The sequence below is a fragment of the Ambystoma mexicanum genome, chromosome 1p (assembly GCF_040938575.1).
Source record: "Ambystoma mexicanum isolate Mex_15411 chromosome 1p, UKY_AmexF1_1, whole genome shotgun sequence".
Lineage (NCBI taxonomy): Eukaryota > Metazoa > Chordata > Amphibia > Caudata > Ambystomatidae > Ambystoma > Ambystoma mexicanum.
The window spans coordinates 1,294,658,739-1,294,684,636 of record NC_090921.1 but is presented as its reverse complement, the minus strand read 5'-3'; the positions used below and the strand labels follow the sequence as shown (position 1 = coordinate 1,294,684,636).

At 46.9% G+C, this 25,898-nt stretch overlaps 1 protein-coding gene across 3 annotated transcripts in view; it reads left to right on the top strand.

The window, feature by feature from the left end:
* The window catches only part of TRPM4 (transient receptor potential cation channel subfamily M member 4), a 386,617-nt gene that overhangs the window by 278,174 nt on the left and 82,545 nt on the right, over positions 1 to 25,898 (top strand). For all 3 annotated transcript variants that reach the window (XM_069605669.1, XM_069605650.1, XM_069605660.1), the window contains exons 14-16: positions 1,571 to 1,716; positions 6,425 to 6,537; positions 10,707 to 10,796. In XM_069605669.1, coding sequence (XP_069461770.1) covers positions 1,571 to 1,716; positions 6,425 to 6,537; positions 10,707 to 10,796 — 349 coding nt within the window. The remainder of the gene's footprint in view (positions 1 to 1,570; positions 1,717 to 6,424; positions 6,538 to 10,706; positions 10,797 to 25,898) is intronic.

Sequence of the window (25,898 nt, the reverse complement as noted above, 5' to 3'; positions counted from 1 at the left end):
AGCTATAGTCCAATATATTGAAAATGTTAGTTATGTCTTGAGAAGAGTCAACTACACTTTGAGAGGCTTCCATCTAAAAAGCCTTTTTGAATAATGCCTTTCTGAATAGTACCTTTTTGAGTTTGCTTTACCCATGTGACTTTGCCAAAGCAAGTACCTTATGCAAGGCAGTGTGACTAGCACAGCCAGTACTGGTAGCTTGATACAAGTGAATGTAACCACCAAGGCTGGTGCTTGTAACGTGAAACAAGGGAGTGTGACATCCAAAGCTGCTACCTTGATGCAAAGGGGGGTGACCACCAATTGTGATCTCTTTGTGCAAGTGAGTGTGGCAGCCAAGGCTTGTATCTAGACTAATTCCACTTAGATGTTGCAGACCTTTTCTTTATTGTTCCCTGTGAAGTGACAGTTCTCTATTGGCTAGTGGTCCGGGTGTTATCACTCATTAATGGTATTTCTGATCAAACTATGTTCTTACAGTGTGGAAATGCAATGTTCGATCTACTTTAATGGGATCTCACAGGATCATAGACCCCTCATGCCACTGCTTGCATGCATTGCTTCTTAATGGAGTTCTGTTTTAGGGCATTGAGAGTGGAGTTTTTGATCCTCAAAAGTGCCACGACCTCATAGTGGAAGCGGAGCCTCGTTTTCTTAGACATGGTAGCCCAGGACAGAGATCGCCCAATCGACACACATTGCCAAAGTGCTGCAATCATGTAGCAGAGCACATCATCTTAAAAATTGCTTCTGTGAACTCCACTTTGTCTTTGTGTAACAATGTGTTTGTGCAGCTCTGGTTTCAATCTGCCCTTGAACACACACTGGGATTTACACCGTAGCACTTAAGGTTACTCCATAGCAGGCCGCAGCCTGGAGCCATACATGGAGTTCTCAAAGGATGGTAAACCTGGTTACAATAATCGGGTTACTTTCAAAGGGAGCTTTGCTAGGTCACACAACTGGAGTGTTTTGGTCACCAAAGGCAGAGGCGCATGCCCTCATTGGAGGACGAAATAAGATTGTAATGGAGCTTCTTGGCTCAACATCTGGCATTTGTAGTCAACTGCATTGGAGACTGGTTTCTCAGTTGCCATTTAGGCCCCTGATGACATGATAAAAAAAAAAAATCATAACCCTGAAATTCAAACTGTTTGTAAATGTTACCAGAACTCTAACATGGGATACTTGGACCCCAGCACACACCACTCGTTATGTATTTCCAATTGTTTCCCATTGTCCTTGAGGGGATGCTTGAGCCATGGACCTTCGAGGGTGAATCATGGTAGGAGGGATATTTTTGTAATGCGGCCATTTTGTCTTTGAAAGCAGACAAGTAGAGACCACCTTTTTGTATTGTAAAGTGGACCTGTATTGTGACGTCTGCCATGTGTGTGGCCTTGCTGCAAGTGCCCCTGCAAGAACAGAGGATTGGGTAAGGGCCATTCAGGGGGTAGAAGGTAGACGGGTGAGTGTGTGGCCAACCAACCTCAATCCTAGGTCTGGACACCCTGACATTCGTTTTGCTTTATTTGGTTTCGATCCTATCTGTCTTTTTTGCTGTTCTTAGGGGTGTTTAATGACTGCTACAGTAACCATGAGGGGAGATCACTGAAGCTACTGGTGCGTCGCTCGCAGGTCTGGATGGGGGCCACTTGCCTGCAGCTGGCCTACGAGGCCGACGCACGCAACTTCTTTGCTCAGGACGGTGTCCAGGTAAGTGGACGGGGCTGTTGATCATGGAAGGGAGTAAGACTGTGCCTTTATGAAGAGGCGGTGGAAAAAGCGAGGAAGGTGCAATAAATCAGAAAGTAGATGTATGGAGGGAAAGACCTTGCGTGCCAGGAAGGGAGGGATGGGTAATGAGTGCAAAAAGCAGCAGATGAGGGAAACTAGGAAGGGGGAGGGAACGCATGTAGGAGGCAAGTGAAGTCCATGGGCAGACTGCTGAAAGGTAGGAGATGGCATTGCAGGAAGTGGCTCTTGTCTATGGCAAGGGTAATTGGTTTTCACAGTGTTTCTCTGGTCGGAAGCCTAGACGCGCTGATGCTTGACAGATCGCCTGATCTCCTTTGCTATCTCCTATGCCTCTGTTAGCGGCATAGGGTTTGCATTGGGTGAACAAGCTGTGTCAGTTTTCTTCTTCCTCCTTAATTTAATTTCATCCCTTACAGACGGTGGCCTCTGATTGGTAAACAGTGGGTACAAGGGCTGTTTGGTCTTGCTAGTAGGTGGTGCACAAGGAGCATTATCCCTCGCTGGCCTGGCTGCTTCTCTACAGGCCCGCGGCACTCATCTCGGAGGTGGGATCTCACTGTGCCCTAAATGTCATCACCAAGTCTTCTGGACTTTCTGCTCCTGCCTCTCTCGTCCCACTTGAGAGAGCATTGCCAGCTCCAGCACCCACTAAGGCTGGTAAGGTGGAATACCACGTGATCCATCTAGTGTGCCAGAGGAAAAGTGGCAGTGACTATTTCACTCGCACTGTCAGCCGAGTCCCAGCTAACCTAATGCACCACAAAGGCCAAAACGTTCCCATCAGTAGAACACATACATGAAACCCTCCCCCCAAAATGTGGCACTTTTGCTGGTTTGCCTAATTCACAAATTAGCCAGTTAATAAAACATATTGGACCTTTAAACTGTGTCCCTAGCACTAGATATTCTGCCTTGTGGGGAAAAAACTCCCCTGGAGAGAAAGAGCGACTAATTTTAAATGTCACTGTTGGTTTTTTTTATGCATGGTCCCAACACCGACCTATCTGCCCGGTGAGTTGTCTATACTGTATAGACTTGCCAGATGTGAATAAGCCACCGTCAAAAAAGCCTTGGCTCAAAGATCAGAGCTGTGGAACACTTTCTAGTTTGAGGTCTTGTGTCCCCATTGCTGAAAGCCAGCGAGTGTATTACGTAAAACAATTGGCCTGCCAGCATCCCAGTTTTGACAATAGTCTCTAGTCCAAGCTGTTACAACTGACACTGAAAGCAACACCTCATTTGGGACTGCAATAATCTGGCCCATAAATGCACAACATATTATACCCTCTTCTAGACCGATAAACCAGAAGATAAAGAATCAGTAGACTTCCTACCAGATCCCTGCTTAGATCGAGGTATTCCATGGTGATCTGTCCCTGACCTTGGTAAAAATGAGGAGTGATGGCTGGAAGGATTAGAATGAATCAAAAACAACTGGAAAATCTCTGGGGAAACCCCCCGACCATGCAGCTACAGAAGGAGAAAGACCATATGCCTGAACAGCCAGATCACATCCCTCCGACATGCGATAACGGGCAGACCAGACATGTCCCAGTCTCATTGGGTTGTAGTGTGGGTGACCCATACCCATCCCCCTACGGGTGGCTCTGATCCTCTGCTGCCCCCATGAAGACCTCTTACATTGTGCCCAATGTATTGCTCAAGTGCAACATGCTCCTATAGGGAGCAGGACAGCGCCATCTGCCATTGATACCCCAGTTGGGTGGACACAGCCCCGCCCACACCACAGGCAGGTTGCTAAATTGAGTAGTGTGAGTGGTTAACAATAGTGACATCCCAAATAACCCAACACCCAGCCTGTGGGTGTTTGGGTTTTTTACCACCTCCAGGCATGCTAGCGTCTATTGCCATTCCCACCCTTTACCCGCCCAAAACACATCCCTCTGCAATCTGAGTGTAGAGCTGTGCTTTCTGAGCAGCCTTCTGCTAAGTAATGGGTTAATGCCAGCAATACACCAGATAAATCAGCTACTGATTGAATAAAATTGTCTTCACCAAGTGAACTTTCAAACACTATTTATAATCGGCATGTGACCTTGTAATGAATTCCTGTTAGAAACAAGCATTGGCAAATCCAACAGTTTTGGGTCATGTAGGTAGGCATTCGCCACACACTCCCATAATATGCCCACGTACTGGCACCATTTTCTAGCTCTTGCCATTTTATGGCCAGGTAGTACCACATAGCAGAGCCTGGAAAAGGTGGATTCAATACCTACACAAAAGCCAAACCTGTTGGCTTTGCCAATGTTTATTTTCATTCTTGCCCACATAAAAAATGCATTTCTCCACCTTATCACTTGTCCCTTAGTGTCCTGGGGATGGGACTGGCATAATCATCCCGGGAGGATAGCTCAGCGGCAGCGTGCGCGTCTTGGAAGCAAGACGACACGAAGCAACAACAGGTTCGATCCCCGGGTTCGCGCTTAGAAACCTCTGGGTGTTTAAGCGCGTTATAAATACGTAACTAAGACAACAACAACAAAAAAAACACAATTACGCAACTAAGAAAAACAAACAATTCCTGTAACAGCGCCTCGATGCCTGCGGGCTGTGTGAGCGCTTTATAAATGTAAAAATAAAAAAATTAAAGCACCATGAGGCAGGTCCTGCCCAATGCGGTTTCAATCAGCCTGCAGCATAGAGCTGTGGAAACTCTGAGGGAACTCCTTGCCTTGGGTCCCCCATTCCAGCCCAGCTAATATCACTTCGGCGTTGGTGCCATTTGCACATTGCCACCCGACTGCCTGCCATTGTGCCCATGTTACCCATAGCAACAACACTAGAGATGGAAGGAAAGGGATAATCGGTTATACCAGAGAACATTGGCTGACACCATGCTGCTGTGCTGACTGCCACCAGAGGCTGTCTGCCCAGCCAATGGCTGTGGCTTTAGCCTGTCCAGGATATAAATGCAGGGTCTCTGATGAGAACCTCAATAATTACCAGTGGAGGGTGATGTAGATATCCAATGTGAGGAGGTAACCCCATGAAACCATTTGGCCCCATAATGCATTGGGGAATACTGGTAAGGCCGTTGATTCACAAAAAAGCCAGGGGTATGGTATGTTAGGATAGTTTATTTATATAGCGCCTACACACAATGTGTTTCCAAGTGCTTCAAGGCAAGGGAGGGAACAAGGGAAAATACAATGACATTCATACTGGCCATGAACAGTAAAGATGTGAAATTACCCATCGTACTCGGCCTGACGACATTTCAGATAGTGCAAGAGCTAAGACATAGATAAGAAAGGGAGGGGGGAGTGGGAAGGAAATGGAAACAGACAGGCGACTAGGCCTGACGACATTTCTGGCAGAGCCGGAGAAAACAAAAGGTGAGGGAGAGGGGTGCAGAAAGGGAGGGGAGGAACAAAACCAGTGACTATCGTACTTCGCCTGACGTCATTTCAGATAGTGCTGGGGAGTGGGGTTGGGGGTGGGGGGAGAAAGACGAGGTTGCTATCATGCTAGGTCCAGGGACAATTCTGATAGAGTAAGTGCATAGAAGAAAGTAAGGGCAGTAGATATAAAATGTGACAAAGGGAGCGGAGGAGAGAACAGAGAGTAAGCAATCAAAAAGAGTGGAGAAGCAAGAGGGGAGAGCAAATATTGCAGAAGTCAGTAGTAACACATAATGTTTGAAGCCAGGATACAAGATAAAGATGGGAACAGCATGATTCAGGGCCACCATGAGTACAAAATGCAAAGGAAGTCCAGCATGAGAGTTGAGAAAGGGTGATGCACCGTGACACTGTGAAACAATGAAGTCCATAAATGTCAAGTCCTGCATTGGCCACGAGACTGGGATGGTCAAACCAGAATGTATCAGGACAGACTCCTGCAGAAGTAGGCTGGAGGGGGATTGAGGGGGAGCATGGTAGAAGAATCGAGCAAAACAGCAGTGACATCACACACCTGATGACATCACAGGAAGTGATGTCACGTGGCCTTTGACCCAGAAAACATCAGTTCCTCTTTAACCCTGGTGACTTCACCAGAACTGGATTGTGGTAGTAAAAAAAAAGTAAACATTTTTTAAATACCAAATTGGGTATTAACTAATCAGGGGGAGGGCAAGTAGAAAGGTGAGACACAGCCTGGATGCGGCTAACCCGGATGATACAGAGGAGGCCCAATGAGCTGGAATAGCAGACTCTCAAGTTTAGCTCAGTTTATTAATATACCGGCTGCAGGAATGTGTCCATTTTGCAGGTTACAGGTGTGAATGTGGACAAGTCAACCACTATCATTCCTATTAAGCCTTCTAGACCAGGGGGACGTTAATGTTCACAGCCTATTGACCCGTCCCCAAGTTACTTGCGAGGCAAGGCCAAGGACGATAAACCGGGCCAAGTGTCATTCTCCCGAGCGACCATGACCCCTTCTGAAGTCTACAAGGGTATTGGCACATTAAGTTGTTAAACTAAAAAGTAAATTCAATGGTTTTAGGCTGCTGCTCAAGGCATCGTTCTTGGAATTAGGTCTTTAACAGAGATTTTAGACTGCATTCCGATTGGTTGAGAGGGGGTCTATCATGGAATGAATGTACTGTTGTGATTGGCTGCCTTAGGAACTGGCATGACACTAGTAGCCTTGCTTTGCACAGCCCTCTCTCACTGTCTCCTTTAATGTCTCTTTGCAGGTCATGCTCACAGAGAACTGGTGGGGGGAGATGGTGCCAAGCACGCCTGTCTGGAAGCTCATGCTCACCTTCTTCTGCCCGCCGCTCATATACAGCAGTCTCATCCACTTCAAGTGAGTGCCCCTTGCCCGCGCTGCTTCTTTGCCACTTATCAAACATTTGCATTGAGTCACAATGAGGGGCCCTGTCAAGATCCTCTCAATGCATTCTGTTACCTAGAATGTGGAACATGCCGTCAAGCCAAAACAAGAGGCTCTCCTCATGGCTGCAGGGACATTCAGAATCCTTCCTGCCCGAGACCCTCTTCCCACCATGCCCCTAGTGGAGAGGGCTCGTGGCAAGATGGGCACCCTACTATAGAAGCCGCACCTCCGTCGCCCCATAATGAGGGTGGGTGAAGCTTCTGATAGATGACCATCTAACATTGGATCTGACAGGGGAACAACTCCATTCACCTCTAGCACTCCCCGTGCGCCAGAGACTGCCCAGGCTGACTGGGCAATGCCTGGAAAAACCTCACACTGTTGAGTGCCAGTGCACTGGGCACCACAGGAAAGAAGGTCCCAATGCCCGGGCATTAATATACACACAAGGCTCTGCTCGAGGAGGCTCGCGGAGCCCTTAAACACACTTAAACTAGAGGATCACACTGCTGGGCTCCTGTGAGAGAGACTGGTCGCTACTGTATGGAGCTCGCACTGCAGGGACCCTGTGCCACTGTCTGGGCATATCCAAGAATAGGATCCATCTGCTTGGGTTTTATAAGGCACTCCAGGCCTTGCTGGAGCAAGGTTGCGTTGCCAGAGTCCTATGGCACTGGCAGAGCAGAGCTTGTAATAGGTTCACACTTTGGGGGCATTATTGCACACACAGGTCACTACCAAAGGAAGCTCACACTGAATTTTAAACCACATTTAATTTTGATACAAGAACAACGAAAAGAACACAAATCCCAAAGACATTAATTGTTCCTGTTTTATGCATTATTACTAAAACACGTCAGCAGTGATTCACATCAATACTGTTCTGACGAACACTTGTGTACAGAGACTTACTACACAAATATTATGTACACAACCCCATCAACACTGGGCGTTAACCAGAATTCCTGATTTTATTAAGAATTTGTTCATATTTCATTGTATCTAGTTGACAATACAATTGTTTTAGCTCTGACTAGCAATTCTCATTATAGTTTGGGGTATTGTGACAGTCAACATGTTTCGACAGGTGAACTACTTCAGCCGTGTTCTTCAGGAGCCCATAAGGGCAGCTGTTGCACCCCGAATTGCTACCTTAATGCCCCTTTTTTGCACATTACTATAAATGCAGAGATATAATACATGGTTTAAGTTCCTAGAGGTAATGTATATTCCATTTACACAAAGAACAAGTTGTAACTAAACACTGTAATCAATCATTTATGCATTGTTTTGTCGGGTGAGGACACTGCTGAACGTCGCTGCACACTCTGTGACAGTAAGGCGCCTTCGTATTTGTATTTTGTATTTTGTGTATTTGTATCGTGCAAACCTAATTTACTACATGTATGTGCAGGTCATAATAACGGCTCTTTGCAGAAGATTTGCAGAGGGAACAGCGAGAGATGTGTCACTGGAAAAGATACGTTTTAAGCACTTTACAGAATGTCAGTAAAGAAGTCCTAGAGATTTCCAGGGATGTGGCCCATAGACAGAAAAACACCTACCCCCCTCCCCCCGTGGGTGCAGCGAGAGGGGCCACAGTGGCGTGGCACGTGCTCCCCCTGGAATCAGATTGGTCACGCCAGGTGCCACCCCAATGTCCGAAACTATGATCATTATGTGTGTGTGCGCCTAGTACTTCATGCCACCCCTGCAGAAGTCCGTGCCCGACCTGGGCCTCCCCAGTCCGAAGAGTCTGGGCGCGCCACTGAGCGGGTGGTACTACCAGTAGCTTTTTATCTGCAGATCGAAGTGGTCTTGTTGCATGATGCAGGGAAATCCTATCCGCTAAATACACAGGAGCAAGTCCATTGACACATGTATGGACTAGACAGAGTATCTTGAAGTCCATTCTTTGGCACACTGGCAACCAATGAAGGGGAATCTGAACTGCTGATTCTGATGACAACTTGGATGCCCTTAAAACCAATCTGACGGCTGCATTCTGGGCCAATTGCAATTGCTGTAATTGATGTTTAGGGATGCTAGTTAGAATGGCATTGGCATAATCCAGTTTTGAATGAATAAGCAAGCCAACCACCCTGGGGAAATTGAAGGAACCAATGAAAGGCTGGGCTGAACATAGCGATCGTAGTGTGTGATATGCTGATTGCACTGTGGCGTCAATTTGTTGATCCCATCCCCAATCGGACTGCCAGTAGCATCCCAGATTCTTTACCTTGGTGTGATGTTGATTTATACCACGCACCGCTACCACCCAAGGGCAGTCTGCGGGCACTCACGTGGCTCTGCAAGAGAAGAGACCCGGTTGTGTTAGGGAGGATAGGATAGGTTGAGAACAAGGAGAAACTGGTGTCTGTGTGCGTTGTTTTGCCTGTGGGAGTATGTTGAGGTCCTGCTCGTTGTAACCGTAAGGGTGGAACTCAGTGTCTCGGATGTGTGTTCGTTTTTTATGTTGGGTGTGTGGATCGTATGAGGTTAGGGTGGGGTTACGGTCGTGCACACTGGTTAGATTGTATCGATAAGGGTGGTCCAGTGTTGTGGATGTCGGTCATGTGTTTGCTTGAATTGTGTTGGCGTGCTTTAGGGTAGTGTCAATGGGATTATGGATTATGTGCATTGTTATGTTCTGTCTGAGCTTATTTCCAGAGTCTCAGAGGGTTAGTGGAGTGTGATAATTAGAATTAATGCTAAAGTGTGTCTGTGTAGTGTGGCTAGCCCCTAGTCGTGTATAGTGGCATTGGTTATGTTGGAGGAGCAGGAAAGGGGGATTGCTTAGTACATCGGTTAGTTTTGACAGTGCCTCTGAAATGTGTCTTCAGTGGTACCTTCCAATGCTTTTGGTTGTGGTTCATCGGCCAGCTCCGCCTCCTCTTCAAGCATGGAAGCTAAATTCCCCCACGGTTTTTCCGAGGGCAGAGTTGGTACTTAGTGTGTTACTATTTACTCAGCTCGGATAAATCGGAGCAGTTGCACTTTGGCCTGTTGTGCGGCTGGCTGTTAAATGGACGATTGGCTGGTATTTGCAATAAACTTGAGAAAGTGGTGCGTGACTGGACTTCCCTAGTTATGCAGGTGGGACCTGGTTAGTCTGATACTTCGATTTAATGCATTACCTGGCTGTGCTTTCTTGAGTGCACAGATTTGTGTGTGGGGTGTCATTCCCTGAGTCTGTCTGCTGTTGGGCGAGCTACTCTTTGCCGATCCCACTAGCTGTGGCACATGGCTGGGGGAGGGGAAGGTGATGGTGGGGTATTCAGGTCCTCCTTGCTTTCGCTGCTGGTGTCTGTGACCCACGTCCCTTAGTTGGTTTCATTCTGCCATCAATGTTTTGCTGCCGTTGTCCCTGTGTATAGGTCATTGTCCGTTGATTAACCAGGTTATTAATCATTTGCCGAAGGTGAGGTGGTTATAGTGTCTTTGGCCATGGTGTTCCATAGGTTAGCAATTAGGTGTGAGAATGCTGTTCCACCGAATTTCCTCTTTTTGTATTGTTGTCTCTTTGGTGGCATAAATTGAAGTCAAGCTGAACAGGCCTGGAGCTGTAGGGATGGCAGTTGGGTCTTTCATTAACAACTTATTTTCAGTTTTTCTAGGGTTCAGTCGTAATAGATTCAATGTCATCAGTTGAGCTATCTCACTGGTACAGCATACAATAGTTGCAAAAAGATACCAATGGATTTTCAACTCGTCAGTAGATTTGGGTATTGTCTGCACATTAATGATATTAAAGATTTAATTTAGATGGGATACTCATCAAGGGTTGAATACGGATGTTGAACAGGATTGTCAACAGTGAGGACCCCTGTGGGACTCCACAATGAACAGAGATGTCTTTTGAAAGAAAGCTTCCCATCTTCACACATTGGTGGCAGTCTGTCAAAAAAGACTTGTTCCGATACTCGGTTCAAAGCCTGGAAAGCAAAACCTCAAAAGCTACTGTGTCAAATGCCACAGAGAGTACACACATGATTAATAGTCATCTCCCGCAAACCGTGATATACTCTTGCATTTCAGACGGATCTTTCATCTCTCCCACACACGTAGCATCTTTAAATGCATTGAGAGTTACATTATGTGAAACTGACCCCTCTGTGCTCCTGTTGTGCCCACCTCAGGTCTCTACCCGAGGAAGGAAAGACGGAAACCCAGCAGCATCTTGAGATGGACAGCTTGGATGTGGACGTGAAGATCCCTATGCTTGAAAGGTGAGAGTCCTGCTACCACAGAAGGGGGCTAGGAGGGTGTGGTGGTGGTGGTGGGGGGGGGTTGTGTGTGGCAGAACGTGGGGACATCTGTTTGAAAACCTTCATTTAGAATGGTAGAGTGGGGCACCTCAAGCTGAATACATTGCATCAGGCATGTGTGGAAAGGGGGCGGTGAGAAAAGGCCAAGGATTGGTTGCAAAGTTGGATTGCAAAGGGATGAGACTGGATGCAAATAGCATCCATAACGGCTTTGGATTGGATAGAAGTGCGTTAGTGAATGAGATGAAATTGGTCAGTCATAAAACAATATTTGGGGGCGGGCCTGAGAAGTGTCTGACTTTAGCTCAGAATCACAGCTAGTTAAGGAACCAGTGAAAGACGTGGGATCTACGTATCTAAAGGAGTGGCCAAACAGACACAGACATGTTTTTGCACCTGGCATGTCGGGTGACGGCAACACTTAATCAGTGATGGGGAGAAGATGGAGTTTGCCACCTACTCTTATCCCAACGGAGACGTTCAGGAGAAACATGGTCTTTACGCCTGTGGTAGATCTACTGCTCTACCCATCATGATCCGTTCCTTTGATGTGTTGGGAAGGGTGGCTGAGGCTTGGCCAATCCTTGTTGACATGTATTAACATTTCTAGCAGTTCAATGGAAGGCCAGGCCTAAATTCTCCAATCCCAAAAATGATTCCTGACCAGATGCTTGCAATTTACTATAGAAGTGCAAGGTTCTACCCATTCAGCACATTTTCAAACCTATTTTATCAAACTTCCAGCCCCTTCACCTCGCTCAACCATGCAAGTTTGCATTCTGGCGTCACAAAGACACCTTCCCTACGTTCGGCTGTTAAATCTCAGTTGCTGTTCCCTAGAAAACAAAATCCTTTTGATTCCTCGAGGTGCCAAATTGAGGTGGTGACGGGTCTACAAACCCACCCCCCCCGGGATGCTGGTGGTTCAGAGAAAACATACACAGAATAAAAAACCAACATAAAGCAGAAACTGAAAATCGAAATAAACTGTATCATTGGATTTTGCAAATAGTAAAATGCATCTTGGAATTAAAAATAAATGCACTTCTACACCACATTCAAGTTGCTCTCACTCTGCCGCTTCACCTTCAGGTTCCTGATAGGTGACTTGAACCCCACAGCTCGCTGGTGGTAGACCCATGCTCTACCCATCAAGCTATTGGGTTCCACCTCTTAAGTAGAATATATTTTTCATTATGACCACTACCATAAGCTATCAAGAAATGTGAGGGGGGCAGAAACGCAAATGTAGCGAGTTCATAACTCCAAACCTGTTAAAATGGATTTCTAAACTCAGGCCGGGGGGTCAGAGTTTAGGTGGCCACACTAGTTGTAGTGAACAGGGAAAACCTATGGGAGCGTAGCCAAACCAATCAAGGCCGCAAGGATGGTGGTCAAGGCTGAGTCTCAGGCGAGGTGAGTGGGGTCAGTGGTCCACAATGAGGTCACACAGTGATGCAATCCATGATTACACATAGACAGTGAGTTATGAGAATACCCTGTATTGGGCCGGGGGGAGGGGGGGGTGGTAGCTCAGGGGCAACATGTGTGTCTTGGAAGCAAGACAACACATAGTAACACAGGTTCAATTCCCTGTCTCATACTTAGAAACTGGTCTCCGGTATTAAGCGCATTATAAAAGAACAATTATAATTATTGTAGGCCCAAAAACACACTATGGAAAATGACTAATTGCAGGTACTAATATCACACAATAAATGGTATGAAGCCTATATACAATCAGTTATGCAGTGTTAAATAATACAATACCTCCCCACAATACCAGAAAGGTAAGGTAAGCAATTAGTTATAGCACCACCAGTCCACAGGAATTGCAACCCTAGCTTATAAAGTCCAACCTTAAGTTGAATAGGGCTTTTGTGCCCAAAAGTTCACAAGTTTCCAGAGTTTTAGACGGTGGAAAAAAGTTGAGTGATAGTTCCTGGGGATGTGAAGATGGGTCCAAGGTACAGATGAAGAGGTTCACTGGTAAGTAAAACTTTTTTCTACCGTTTGCAGGGCTTATGGCAACAAATATTGTCAAAGCCAAGAGTTGCCAAACTATTCAAAAGTTCTGCAAACTTTCTTTTAGAAGGGTGGAGATAGGGGTACCGGTAAGAATTGCTGTAACTTCCCACCCATACTCCGACTTTTCCTCACACTTGGCAGATTGTTGGAGGGTTGTCTGATGTGGGTTTTCCCACCGTTGGTTCTGGTCGCAGATGCCCAGGAGCTGCAGATGCAAAAGAAGTTCTGGTCGGGTCCAGGAGCTGGTGCAACCTGTTAGTGCAGATGAATGCAGCAAGCACTGGTGCAGAAGTCTTCTAGGCACTTGACCAGATGCAGGCAAGCTAGTTTCAGGGACGGTCACTGATTCACGGCGACAGCAAGGGTCACAGATGTTGCGGTATAAGAAAGCCTTCTAACTAAGGACACATCGATGGTTGAGAGCTGAACTTTCACAGGAAGGCTACTTGCTGGACAAGCTGAATACCCTTGGAGTTGCTAGCTGAAATGCAGAACGACAATGCGTCAAACCCGGTAGCCCCTACTGGAGTTGGTCGACCCACATAGGAATTGGTCAGTCCACTGGATGGCCCATGGAACTTCTGAAGGATCCAACTTGCTGGGTTACCAGAAGATGTCGAGACTGGTTGTTCTCACCAGTCCAGAGGGTCGAAGCACCAACAAGGGTCTTCTGAGATCAGTAGCCAGACAGGGCTCCAAAGGGACTGCAGCAAGAATTGGTCACCAGGCCCCTTCAGGGATTGTCCACAGGTTTTTCACGGACTTCACAGCTACAACAGGATACTTGGCTCCTCCTCAGATCTGGAGAAATGGTGGCAGGAACCCTCGTCTTATCCTAAACTGAGTTGAGCACCGAAAGCACCTAACAAATGCTAAATAAAATAAAAAATAAAATAAACTCATCTTAACCAATATAAGATTAGCACAACACATCCACACCCCAGCAGTGGTCCAATTAAGTGGGGGGAAACTCATGCATATACTCCAGACAAACTGAGACGCGTTGGTGTATTGGGACCAGCCAGTTCCAACCCACTTTCGGGCTTCCAACTCATGTGGCCTGCACTAGTCCGCGAAAAGCAGGCTTTCCCAGGTGAATTCATGACTATTGAAGGATATTCCTGGCCTGGCAAGGCAGGAAGAAGGCAAAGAAACAAGATGGCCAAGGAACAAATCCTCTTGGCAAGGCCACGTTAGGACACTAGCCATTGTTAGTAGCCAAACGCGGCAAATGTGAGATGGCTAATAAAAAGTAAAGCACAAATCATGAAAAAGTAACTTCTGCCACCAGTGTGTCTTTCCGCACACTTGAAAGTAACCAAAATAGTCTAGGGTGATACACATGTACCACCCACCCCCCTCCTCATTGCACTGCACTGGAAGATGCATTGTGCAGTGTGAAACATTACCCAAAATAGATAATGTGTAAAAGGAAAAGGGGAAACCTAGTTTCCTAGTACTGAAAGCCTTAAGGACTAGTCAGTTTCCCCATAACCAGTGAGCAAAAGACAGGTGAAGTGCAGATGGAGGCAAACCGGGATGGTAGGTGCCATGAAGAAGGCGCCATTTGCCTATGCCTTTCGCCGGCTGCCCAGGCAAGGCTGCCCTGAGAATCTCCTCTAAGAAGCCAAATGTCACCTGACTGGGCTAGAACACCAATCCAGCATCGGCATGGGTGGGCAGGGTGGTGGTGGTGGTGGTGGTGGTGGTAGTGCGGGGGCCGAGTGATTGAGTGAGTGAGGGCCAAGGGGAGAGGAGGCAGGGCCTGGCACGTCCAACACGGAAGCGCTTGATGCATAATTACACCCGGGAGAGGTAGGGGGGGAGTGTGTGTGTGTGTGTATACACGCACTCTCACCCTTATGGTCTGAATGTCCTCCCTGTAAGAGTGCCTGCATGCTTGGTGTGTGTCACAGCTGTGATATCGGAGTGTGATTGTCGGTTTAGATAGGCTGAATGACTGAGTGAGGGAATATGGGGTGGTGGTTATGCAATATGATTTTCATGGTTTTGTGGGAATGATGGCTGTTAGAAGGAGGAGGAAACCTGCATGAACAGCAACAACCTTAATTATTATGATCTATTATTGTTAGTATAGTTGTTGGCTGTGTTGTGATAATGATGGTTATGTGATGGGGATTGTTGTGTAATTTTGAGAACTATGTGATGTGCTGGTTACCTGATGTAATGGTCAGGGTGTCAGGAATTCCCAACTGGCAAGGGCACAAAGCCCATGCTTTTTTAATTTGGAATAATAAGTAAAATGATGAGGGCAATTCCATCTCTAGAAAGTGGTCTGCTAACCAGATTCCCCTTTTCTGTCAACTCCATGGCAAACGCATAGTGTACTTGTGCCCTGCAGCATCAGTAGTCTGATCTGTGGATCCCGCTCTACCTGTGACATAGAGCAGGCTCATAGATCACAAGATGCCACCTCGACAGCTGCAGTGACAGCCACATCTATGCAGCACAGGCACAGCATTTAATATATGCGCCCCTGTATCAAAACTATGATGATCAGAAGTAACCCATGATGGTGGCAGGATAAACTCCAAAATAAAGCTATGCCTGACTTTAGGCATAGTGCATGGCACTACTTATGATCATAGCCGCCACATCCCAATTGATATCGCACATGTGTTGGCTCCTGTGAGTCAGCTCTGCTGTGGAAGGTGATGTGTATTCTAGTCAGCCGGGCGGAGACTACCAAATGGCAGCACAGGAACCTGGAGGACCGGGCCTCTTCTTTGATCTCATTTTATGGGCAGGTAACACCCTTCGCCAGAGACAGCCATAAAGCAGGCAGCTGTCCTGGGCTCAGGCATCAAAGGAGCACACCCAGTCAAAAGGAGTAGCCTCAAAACAGGGTGTTGCAGCTCTAAAGGATTTTGGTCTTAGTGAGAAGGGAAGAGTGGGGATTAGAGTAGGCAGGGGCACTCTGGTCAATGGAAGGACTCCTCCACCATTTTGTTTCTCGTTGTGGCTCATTTTCTTTCCTCCTCTCCTCTTCCTGTGGAGCAAAGCACTTTGGGTGTGACATTAGAAGGGCAAAGTCCACTCTGTTCAAGAGCAGGGATTGGACCACTAAGGCAGGCAAGCTTTAGTCCAATCACCTGAGGACTTGCACTTTTAAAAGAAGGGGTTTCTCATCCCTTCAGCAGATTCACTCCCGATCCACACCTGAGAAGAACTGATTGAACATCCTTTGGGAAAGTTGCACTTGCCAAAGCCCTCAGTCTGAGGTGAAGAAAGAGCCATCAAAGGCAGAAACATCTGCCCCTATCCACTCCCAGGGCACATTGGGGGTGAACGTTGCTGTGGACCAAAACCTGTCACTCTGCACCAGAATCTCCTATAGCTGGTAGAGCAGACTCTGAATGCAACCCTCCTGCCCTTGAGTCCTTCTGAGTGGGCCTCACAGCAGCTGGAGGACCAGACCAGCTGAAAGTCCCTGTTCTGCTGCAACATCCGGTTGCTCTGTGTTTACAGGGAGAGTCACATGCTGACTCTGACCAGGGGTTACAATCACGGCACAATCCTGGCTAGCCTTCGAACTGCCATCTCACTAGCCTACACGTCAATTCCCCCCAAGATCGCCACTTCAACAACCATCGCCCGCCGATTTGAACCACTGGAACATCATGCATCCACCCCTCCCAGTGGATAAAAGCCCGACTCGGCCTGTCTCAACTGCAAAGAGATCCTGGGACTGCCTGATCTGCATCGTAGAGAGCCCCCTCTTAGACTGCACAGTGAGACTGAATTTGCCCCTACTCGATGCCTGCTTGCTGCTGGGCCTATCTGTTTGCATCAGCGTTCAACACCGAATTCAACATCTGTCAACCCACCAAAGAAACTAAACCAAGTACTGTTGACGACAAACTGCACCCTTGCTCCACTGGGACCCTAGAGAATGGTGAGGTCACCTCAGCACATTTCTTCGCCAAGATATATTCTTTCTGTGGTCAGTATTTGCTTATCACCCTTGTAATCCCGCTCAGAGGGCTGCTTTCTTCAGTGTGTTGCTTCCTCTCTGTTGCTCCTCAAGGGTGGGGTTTTGTATAGTGTTTCTATATTGTTCTGTTGCAGATGATGCGTTGAATTAAAGTGTATATATATTTGTATAGAACCTTGATTGGACAGTCCCTTTATTTGGAACTCTTTTACTGTTTGGGACACTACTGGATCATGTTTGCATCCTCATGTATTTATTTATTGGGCATTTGTAAGGCGCTTATAAGTCAAGAAAATTGTGTTTCAAAGCGCCCACAGGGCAAAGGGAGGGGAACATGGGAAACAGCCAGACAATGGAATATGCAAAATACAGAGAAGCGGTCCTACTATGCCTTTATGAACATTTGGATCGTGCAAGTGCAGAGAGGGAGAAGGGACAGGGGTACGTGCTAGGGGGTCCACGGAGGGTTGAAGTGCCAGGGAGATAGTTGCAAGGCAACAGGTAAGTGCTAGGCAGTGACCACTAGATGGAAGAAGGGTGACCAGCCCAATCAATAAGTGCATGCCTGTGAGGCAGCACAGGCCAAGTGGCACTCAAAGGCAAGTGCTGGGGGAGGTTGGATGCTGCGGGCGATCGGACAGAAGGCCAAGACCCGGAAGCGCACATAAGGGCCCAGGCCACCAATCAGAGCAACTGTGTGGGTTTAGCATGGGAGGAAGAGGGAGAAGGAAAAGAGGAAAGTCTTGAGGTGTTTGCGGAACTTGGGGAGATCCGGCTCAAGACTGAGAAAGGGGGAGGCTCTTCCAGAGGAGGGAACCAGCTGAGGGGAGGGAACGGCCACCTGCTCTCTGCTTAGAGTAAGGAAAGGGAGGCTATCCCTGAGGATGTAGAGTTGGAAATGGGCCTTCTTGGCAAGGTCCAAGATGTGAGAAATGAAAGAGGGGAGTCCAAGATAACCTCCAGGTTTCTGGTCTCAGAGGAAGGAGAGGGGGGGGTGAGCCCATTGAGGGTGAGGAGAGTGAAGGGAGAAAAGGAAGGAACAGTTTTTAGAGCATAATTTAGAAAAAAAGGGTAAAAAGGCAATCCGTTTACAATTGGCGCTGGGGGGCCAAAGGGGAAAGCATGGTATTGTTGACTGCACATCTATGATAGATAACTTGTAAAACAAAAACATCCCTATCCCCGGGGTTCCACAGCGCCCAGAAGGAGAGCTGATTTTGGCAGGTGGGTAGGGGGGATTGTGCAACAAAGGCATTTTTAAAATGCCTTTGTTGTACAACCGTCCTCACCCACCTTAACCCCCTTCTCACCAAAATCAGCTCAACAGACCAAATCTCTCTCTCTCTCTCTCCCTCTCTCTGCCTCCACCTCCCTCTCCCTCTCCAAGGAGGCGCACAGTGTTTCCCTTTGACAGTTAGCCAGCCCAGGAGCACTCCCTCAGCTGGAAAAAGCTACTCCGCTCCTCCATAATGGGTGAGGGGGCCACTGGGTGGATGCCCCCTAGCCTATTCTGGATGAGCCGCCAGTCTCAGACTGGCCTATGGGGAAATGCCTGAAACAAAAATGCTAGTGTAGGCCAGTCCAAATGGGCCACTTTTTTGGCAAATGTCGGCCAGTTAGATGAGTTATTTCACTATGCAGCGAGTAGTTTTGACCATTGTTGCTGAATAAATATTCTTTAAATATCACAAGTTGCCTTACATTTTGACAAACTATTCAAACAGTCTGTGACTAAAGGAATGAATGTCCATTTGCAACTGCAGGCCACTTTTTCATTGGTGCCTGAGACAGTTCTATGGTCCAGTCCGACCTTGTGAGCCGCCCCTGCCCATTTTCTCCAATCTTAAAAAAAAAAAAAAAACGTTTTTTTTTTACTTTTCATGTTGCCCTCCTTATTTTAGAGAGGAACGCATGAGTGATGTCACTCAATTTTTTTTTTCATTTTGCTCACTGATTAACAGAGCAGAGCTCGGTATGGGATCTTTTACCTGAGTCCAGGCCGTCGTGCACAATCACAGCAGAAGCTCCCAGGGAACTATATGGGTTCAGTCTTTTATGTTTTTTTATTCTTTTTTTTTCAGGTGACCATGGAAAGGGAGAAGGGACATGGCAGCCATTTTCTTTGTTTACTATGGACGCCACGGAAACAGAAAATGTTTTCTGTCCGCAGCAGCCATTTTTTGGTTACTTTTTTTTTCCGCTGCCAAACACAACGCATCTAGCAGGTGGAAAAAAAAATGAGTACCCCGGTCTAATGGGCCGGTGTACTAATGGCAATAAGCCCCTCAAAGGCGGGCCATTACTGCCCACGGTAATGCCCCTGTGGCCTTCGTTAGCGCCCTCGCCAAAGACCATGGACCCTGGGGGCATTAGTTTTGGCGGAAATCAAAACGGGGGGGGGTCTGGGAAACTCTCTACCAGCACGAACACAGCCCATTGACTTGTTCTTGTGTGGATGGCCCCTGGGAGAGTCTCAAACAAGTCTTTAGCTCACTGTCCCTTTCACAGAGGAGAAATATTCCTGCATATCAGTCTTTGTCCTGCCCAGGGGCAGTCCAGCACCGAAATGCTAGGCAATTCTCCTCTGAACAAGAGTACCACAGCAACCCCATACACGTGTTTCAGCCAAGTTGGGCATCATCAGTGAGGTGGAGCTGTGCCTCTCTAAGAACAGTGAGCAAGGGGTCCATGTCTGGATTCCCCTGGTAACTTAGGGTGAGACCCAAAGTTACTTGGTATGCAAAACAGAGGGGGTCTGGAAAACTCTCTACCAGCACGAACACAGCCCATTGACTTGTTATTGGGTGGATGGCCCCTGGGATAGTCTCAACCAAGTAATGGCCCGTTGTCTCAGGGCTTATTGCCTCAGTAACACTGAGGTTGGGAGGTCCGGTGCTTAGTGTGTCGGTGAGCAGGCCGGGACCGGAAGGACAAAACGGGGCACTGTCAGGTTGCAGACAGTTGGGCCTTTTAGTACATTTGGGGCCTTCCCCCAACATACCAAGCTTCTGTGGAATTACTTCTAGGCAGACATGTAGGATCATCGCTATGAATGTTTGACAAACGGATGCTCTGAACTTGGGAAATTTCGACCTCCACTTCTCCCAGAACTCATTTGATTAAACAGTCAAGTGACTGCATAGACATGTATTGGATGATTTTGTTCCAACCGGAGAGCCACTAGCCTTTTGGCCATGAGTATGGTCGAAAATAGATAAACCATAGCGGTCAGCCAATAATTAATTCATCTCCCTCTAACATGCCTGTGTGGCCCTGATGGCAACAATAGTGAGACAAGTCGCACAGGGGCACACAAGAGAATGACAAGACCACGCAACTTTGAAGCATGTAATCGGTGCCCTCAACATCCCATATCACTTCCATAGAAAGTCCAGCTATTGTTGCAACTTGAGCCACAGCTGACCACAAACAAAAGAAACCGAGACAAAATCGAGAGACCCAAGCAAGACCGACTCCTTTCAGCTCAGCAGTGAATGCCAGGAAGGTAGGCCTAAAAGACTTGTGAAGATTTAAGAAGAACTTGTTGAATTGAGACTGCTGGAGAAGATAAACTGGGATCATTCTTATGTTTGGCGGAGTTGTCTAAGCCGTTGGGAATTTTCACTGGGTATTTAGTTTGTTTGACTTGCTCCCACTGGAGATCAAACGCCATTTAGCTTCTATTTTCTAAGAATGTGGCAAACTGAAATCAAACGGGAAGGAACTAATTAAGGAAATGTTTGCTTTAAATGTTTTCCCTTTCTAAAAATGTAGGCGGGAGGGTGAAAGACGTCCAGGAATCAGCCTAAGGTAGAACAAGAAAAGGCCCTGTGCTGGAATTCTCACCCTAGTGTCCATTTGTCTTGTGCTAATGTGCAGAGGTTTGAGGATGGTGGAGCAGAAGAATCCAGCAAATACACCCAACTCCTTCACCCACAGGGGTGCATCTCTGGAGAATGTCAAAGGCTTGCAGGATCTTCATTCACCGGCGATTCGGGTAGTAGGAGTTATCTCAGTGATGACTGGCCCAACACTACTGAAAGCTGGAGAAAGGTTAGCGACCATCATGTCTCTAAAGCCCTGGTCCCAGTTGGTCTCTTCGTTGAATATTATTCTCTGAAGTCAAATCCACTGAAACATGATGTCCCCTGTGGGACTCAACATATGTTCGCATCGGGGGTAACGAAGTGCATCTAAATTTGCAATGCAATCAGAAGTGAAAGAAACCAAGCAAGATGTCCAGGTTTCCATAAAAAATATCCCATTTCTTTTTTGTTGATCCTCTAGTAGCTCAGCGGGAAATTCTGCTTTGTCTGTGGTGCTTTTTCCCATCACAATAGCACTCGGAATCTGAATGCAGACAGCCTTTCCTGATGCCCGGTCAGCACAACAATGGTACTCCACTGCTACCTAAGCACTCGACGGGCTTCCCCTTCAGCCAAATGCTCCCGCCCGCCCTCCCCCCGTTAACATAGATCTAGGAGCCCTCTGGTTGCCTCTTGATGGCCGAAGCAACATACAATGTTCCCAGAGACTCCCAGGCAACCAGTCACAGCCTCCTCTGTTTCTCTCAAGCCTGTCTGCACCAGGCTTTGGGGGCAGCGGGGGGAACTCAACGGCTGAACCACTCACTACGGTATAATCGCTGCACAATGATCATTTAATGGATGGATTTCCTTGTGCCTTGAAAGCAAACTACATACAGCTCATGTAATGTGGATATTTCTCAATCATTATCTCATGTCCCAACAAGATATATTATTACAGTGTAGTATATTCACACTTGATTCATAGTGGTGTCTCATGTAACACAAGAAATAATATCATGCACTGTAACGATAAAGGTCAATTGTGACAGCACAGGTCTCAGATCTTGCCCCTAGTTCAGGGCACAGGTCTCAGATCTTGCCCCTAGTTCAGGGCACAGGTCTCAGATCTTGCCCCTAGTTCTGGACACAGGTCTCAGATCTTGCCCCTAGTTCAGGGCACAGGTCTCAGATCTTGTCCCTAGTTCAGGACACAGGTCTCAGATCTTGTCCCTAGTTCAGGGCACAGGTCTCAGATCTTGCCCCTAGTTCAGGGCACAGGTCTCAGATCTTGCCCCTAGTTCAGGGCACAGGTCTCAGATCTTGCCCCTAGTTCAGGACACAGGTCTCAGATCTTGCCCCTAGTTCAGGACACAGGTCTCAGATCTTGCCCCTAGTTCAGGACACAGGTCTCAGATCTTGCCCCTAGTTCAGGACACAGGTCTCAGATCTTGCCCCTAGTTCAGGACACAGGTCTCAGATCTTGCCCCTAGTTCAGGACACAGGTCTCAGATCTTGCCCCTAACTCAGGACACAGGTCTCAGATCTTGCCCCTAGTTCAGGACACAGGTCTCAGATCTTGCCCCTAGTTCAGGACACAGGTCTCAGATCTTGCCTCTAGTTCGGTACACAGGTCTCGGAGCTGTTCCCTAGTTTGGAACACAGGTCTCGGAGCTGTTCCCTAGTTCGGTACACAGGTCTCGGAGCTGTTCCCTAGTTCGGTACACAGGTCTCGGAGCTGTTCCCTAGTTCGGTACACAGGTCTCAGAGCTGGTCCCTAGTTTGGTACACAGGTCTCAGAGCTGGTCCCTAGTTTGGTACACAGGTCTCAAATCTTGTCCCTAGTTTGGTACACAGGTCTCAAATCTTGTCCCTAGTTTGGTACACAGGTCTCAAATGTCCCTAGTGTGGTACACAGGTCTCAAATGTCCCTAGTGCGGTACACAGGTCTCATATGTCCCTAGTGTGGTACACAGGTCTCAGATGTCCCTAGTTCAGTATACAGGTCTGAGCTTTTCCTTGTTCAGTATACAGGTCTGAGCGTTTCCTAGTTCAGTACACACGTCTCTGAGCTGTTCGATAGTTCAGTACACAGGTCTCAGATCTTGTCCCTAGTGCGGTACACAGGTCTCAGATGTCCCTAGTTCAGTATTAAGGTTTCTGAGCTTTTTCCATGTTCGGGACACAGGTCTCTGAGCTTTTTCCTAGTTCAGTACACAGGTCTGAGCTTTTTCCTAGTTCAGTACACAGGTCTCAGATCGTGTCCCTGTTTGCACCAGGCTTCATTTGCTTGATAGTCATTTTATTTTTAAGTGAGCACCCCTTTTCATGTCTGGTGTTCTTCTGTACTTCAAGTGGCACCCAACACAACCATTACTATTAATACAGACTGCTGTAGGGCAGACCTAGTTTTGCTAAACGTTTTTTGTGTGCGGTTTGGTGCTTTATTGATGAACAGCTAAGGGTATGAGGACCAGAATAAAATGGCAAACATTCCCCCCAAAAATCTGGTTTATCTGAGGCCTCCCTCCCCCCCCCCCAGTCATTTTCCTCTAACCAGGAGCGGCTTGACGTTAACATTGTGCGATATGTGTGCAGTCCTATTGGACTGTACATGAAATCACCATTCTCTGTGATCACGATGATTCCTAGGTGGCAGGGCTTGTTTGCACACGACAGGAATCCCTCTGCTCTTGCTTTGCATTGGAGGAAGGCCTTCATCACAGATGTTTGGCAATGAAAATGCATTATTTTTGCATTTGATTTTTTATTGGTATTTATCAGAAATGTATTTACATAGGCTGTGTGGTCTGGTGGAAATGAAAGAAAGTTTAAATCATCTGGTTATGGGCTATGGAGCCATGAAGGACGGACGGGAGACGTATCTAGATAAATCACACCTGGCAATGAAGCCTGGTGGTGTAGTTTGATGGGTGGCCAAGCACAGGGACGAATTCTGGCACTATGTGATTTTTCTCTGTACAAACCTTGGTGAAATTAGGAAAGGTTGCATGTGATGAGTAATTGAAAGGCGTACTTTCGTCTATAAATAGCATTTTTATTTTTAACATGTTTCATTAGATATTGTGAAAAAATGCTTGTTGTGTATATTTGCGAAAGATTCTTATTTGTTTACATTTGGGAATCAAAACAAACCAAAAAAATAGCCTTTACAGTCTCGGGAGCATAGCTGAGGGGCAATGCGCTCGTAGACGACGTAAAGCAACACAGGTTCGATCCCCGGGTTCGCGCTTTGAAACCTATGGGTATTTAGCGTGTTAAAAATGACCATCATAATTAATGTAATTACAAACATCAGATTTATATAAAAGACCTTGACATAAATTACATATCCTCATACAAATGTATGTACAACAAACACAACTACATCAATAGATTAGACACTTTTGTGTCCTATTTTAAGTATAGATTCAATCTCATTCCATAATTTCATTTTATAAATCAAAACCACATCAATTTCTAATAGTACATTTTTGCATATTATGTTCACTGTTCACATCTATTCTAGCAGTATCGATGTAGCAGTGCAAATATTTCATGCGAGCAGTGCATGTCAACTTGCAGTGTAGTTGCAGATGTTAAGTACTTTCAATTAATGTGGCGCGACAGATTGAGTTTCATGTCATATCCCAACCCTGTTGCTGCGAGAATAAAGTCCAAGACCCTCTGCATCATCCACAAGGCTTTCTGGTGCCTGGGACCCCACTACATCCAACTCGCTCTCCCTAAATACCTCTTTGCCAGAGCCCTTCTGTCTTCTAGATCCAGCACTCTGCAGATCAGACGCTTTTCCAAGCCAAGCAGAAAGTGGGGGGTAGATCCCTCTATTTGGAGGGAGCCTCCCTGCCCCTCTCAGACTTGAGCCGAATCTCCTTAAGTTCCGGAAGCTTCTCAAGACCCTCCTTTTTCTCTTCTTCCTTCCCTCCCCCTAATAATGACCCCCTGTGCTGCATTGAATGGCTGCCTGGTCCCTTCTGAGTCCTACAGGGCATCAGGCCCTCCTTGCCCAGTCTACCCCAGCACCCCTGTATCCCTGATTTCCCCCCCAACCAGCACTTGCCTTTCAGGCCCCCCTTCCCCTGACTAGCCTGGTGGGGTGTGCATCCTCACCAAGACTGGTCCACCCCTGTACACACACAAACCATGTGGCCCTCGCTCCTTGCACCCCCTGCATCCCCTTGCACTTGCCTATCCTCAGGGGCACTCTTTTCCCCTCTGCCCCCCCCTGCACTTTTATACCTCCACTCTGCCCCACACTCCCCTCGCACCCTAGCTTTATCCCTTGCCATGACCTGCACCTCCCCATTACCCCCATGTTCTACCCCCTCACTCTCCTCCCCCTTGCATTTCATGTTACTTCACTTGCACGATTCGAAAGACACAAGGCCTAGTAGGACCATTACTTTTGTTTTCTTTCCTGTCCCCCCCCTCCCCTTTTTGTCTTGTGGGGCCTTGAAACACCATTTGTTGTATAGGCGCTTTATAAATAACCAATAAATACAGATACTCGGGGAGCACACAAAAAATAGCACCTGTAAATAGAAGAGAAAAGGCCTGCGGGAGATGCATTGTTCACCATAAGAGAAATGGCACTTGGCACCCTTAGATTTCAAACATTGTAAAATATGATCTTATGGAATATTGAATAAAATGGCATGGCTGCTTTTACCCCAAAAGTGTTCCTAATAGATATGTAATAGAAAGAAATGAATGCAAGGCTGTAGTATCAGACCATTACAATTGGCCTACCTCAGTAGGAAATAGAACATCATTTCTGTTCTGCCTCCAGGTGGCGCTGTCCTTTTCACCAGAAAAGGAAGAAGTACGTGGTGGTTGCTTGTGGATTCGCTTCCTCTATCGTTGACTTTTGGCCTGTTCAGGAATCCCTGAACGAGTGTCACTGTATATTTCATTTGCAAGTGTATCAATAAAAAAAAAGTGAAAATCTCGATGACTGAGAAACTCCCCAGATGACCATAAACTACATTTTGTTTTCTCGACTATAAACGAAAAGTACTTTTATTCGCAAACCTATATGTACATAATACGCTTTATGTGCCTATAGTATCAAAGGGAATGCACATCCGTAAATGGGGGCTTAGACAATATATTACCAAGACGTTTCACGGATTCTATTTCTGGGTAAATCTTTACAAAACCGTTTTTTCCATGATGACTGCGACATTTCTGGAAATATTATTTCAGAATGCTCAACCGATGTGGCAGTGGCAATTTTCATTAGTGAATAGCTGT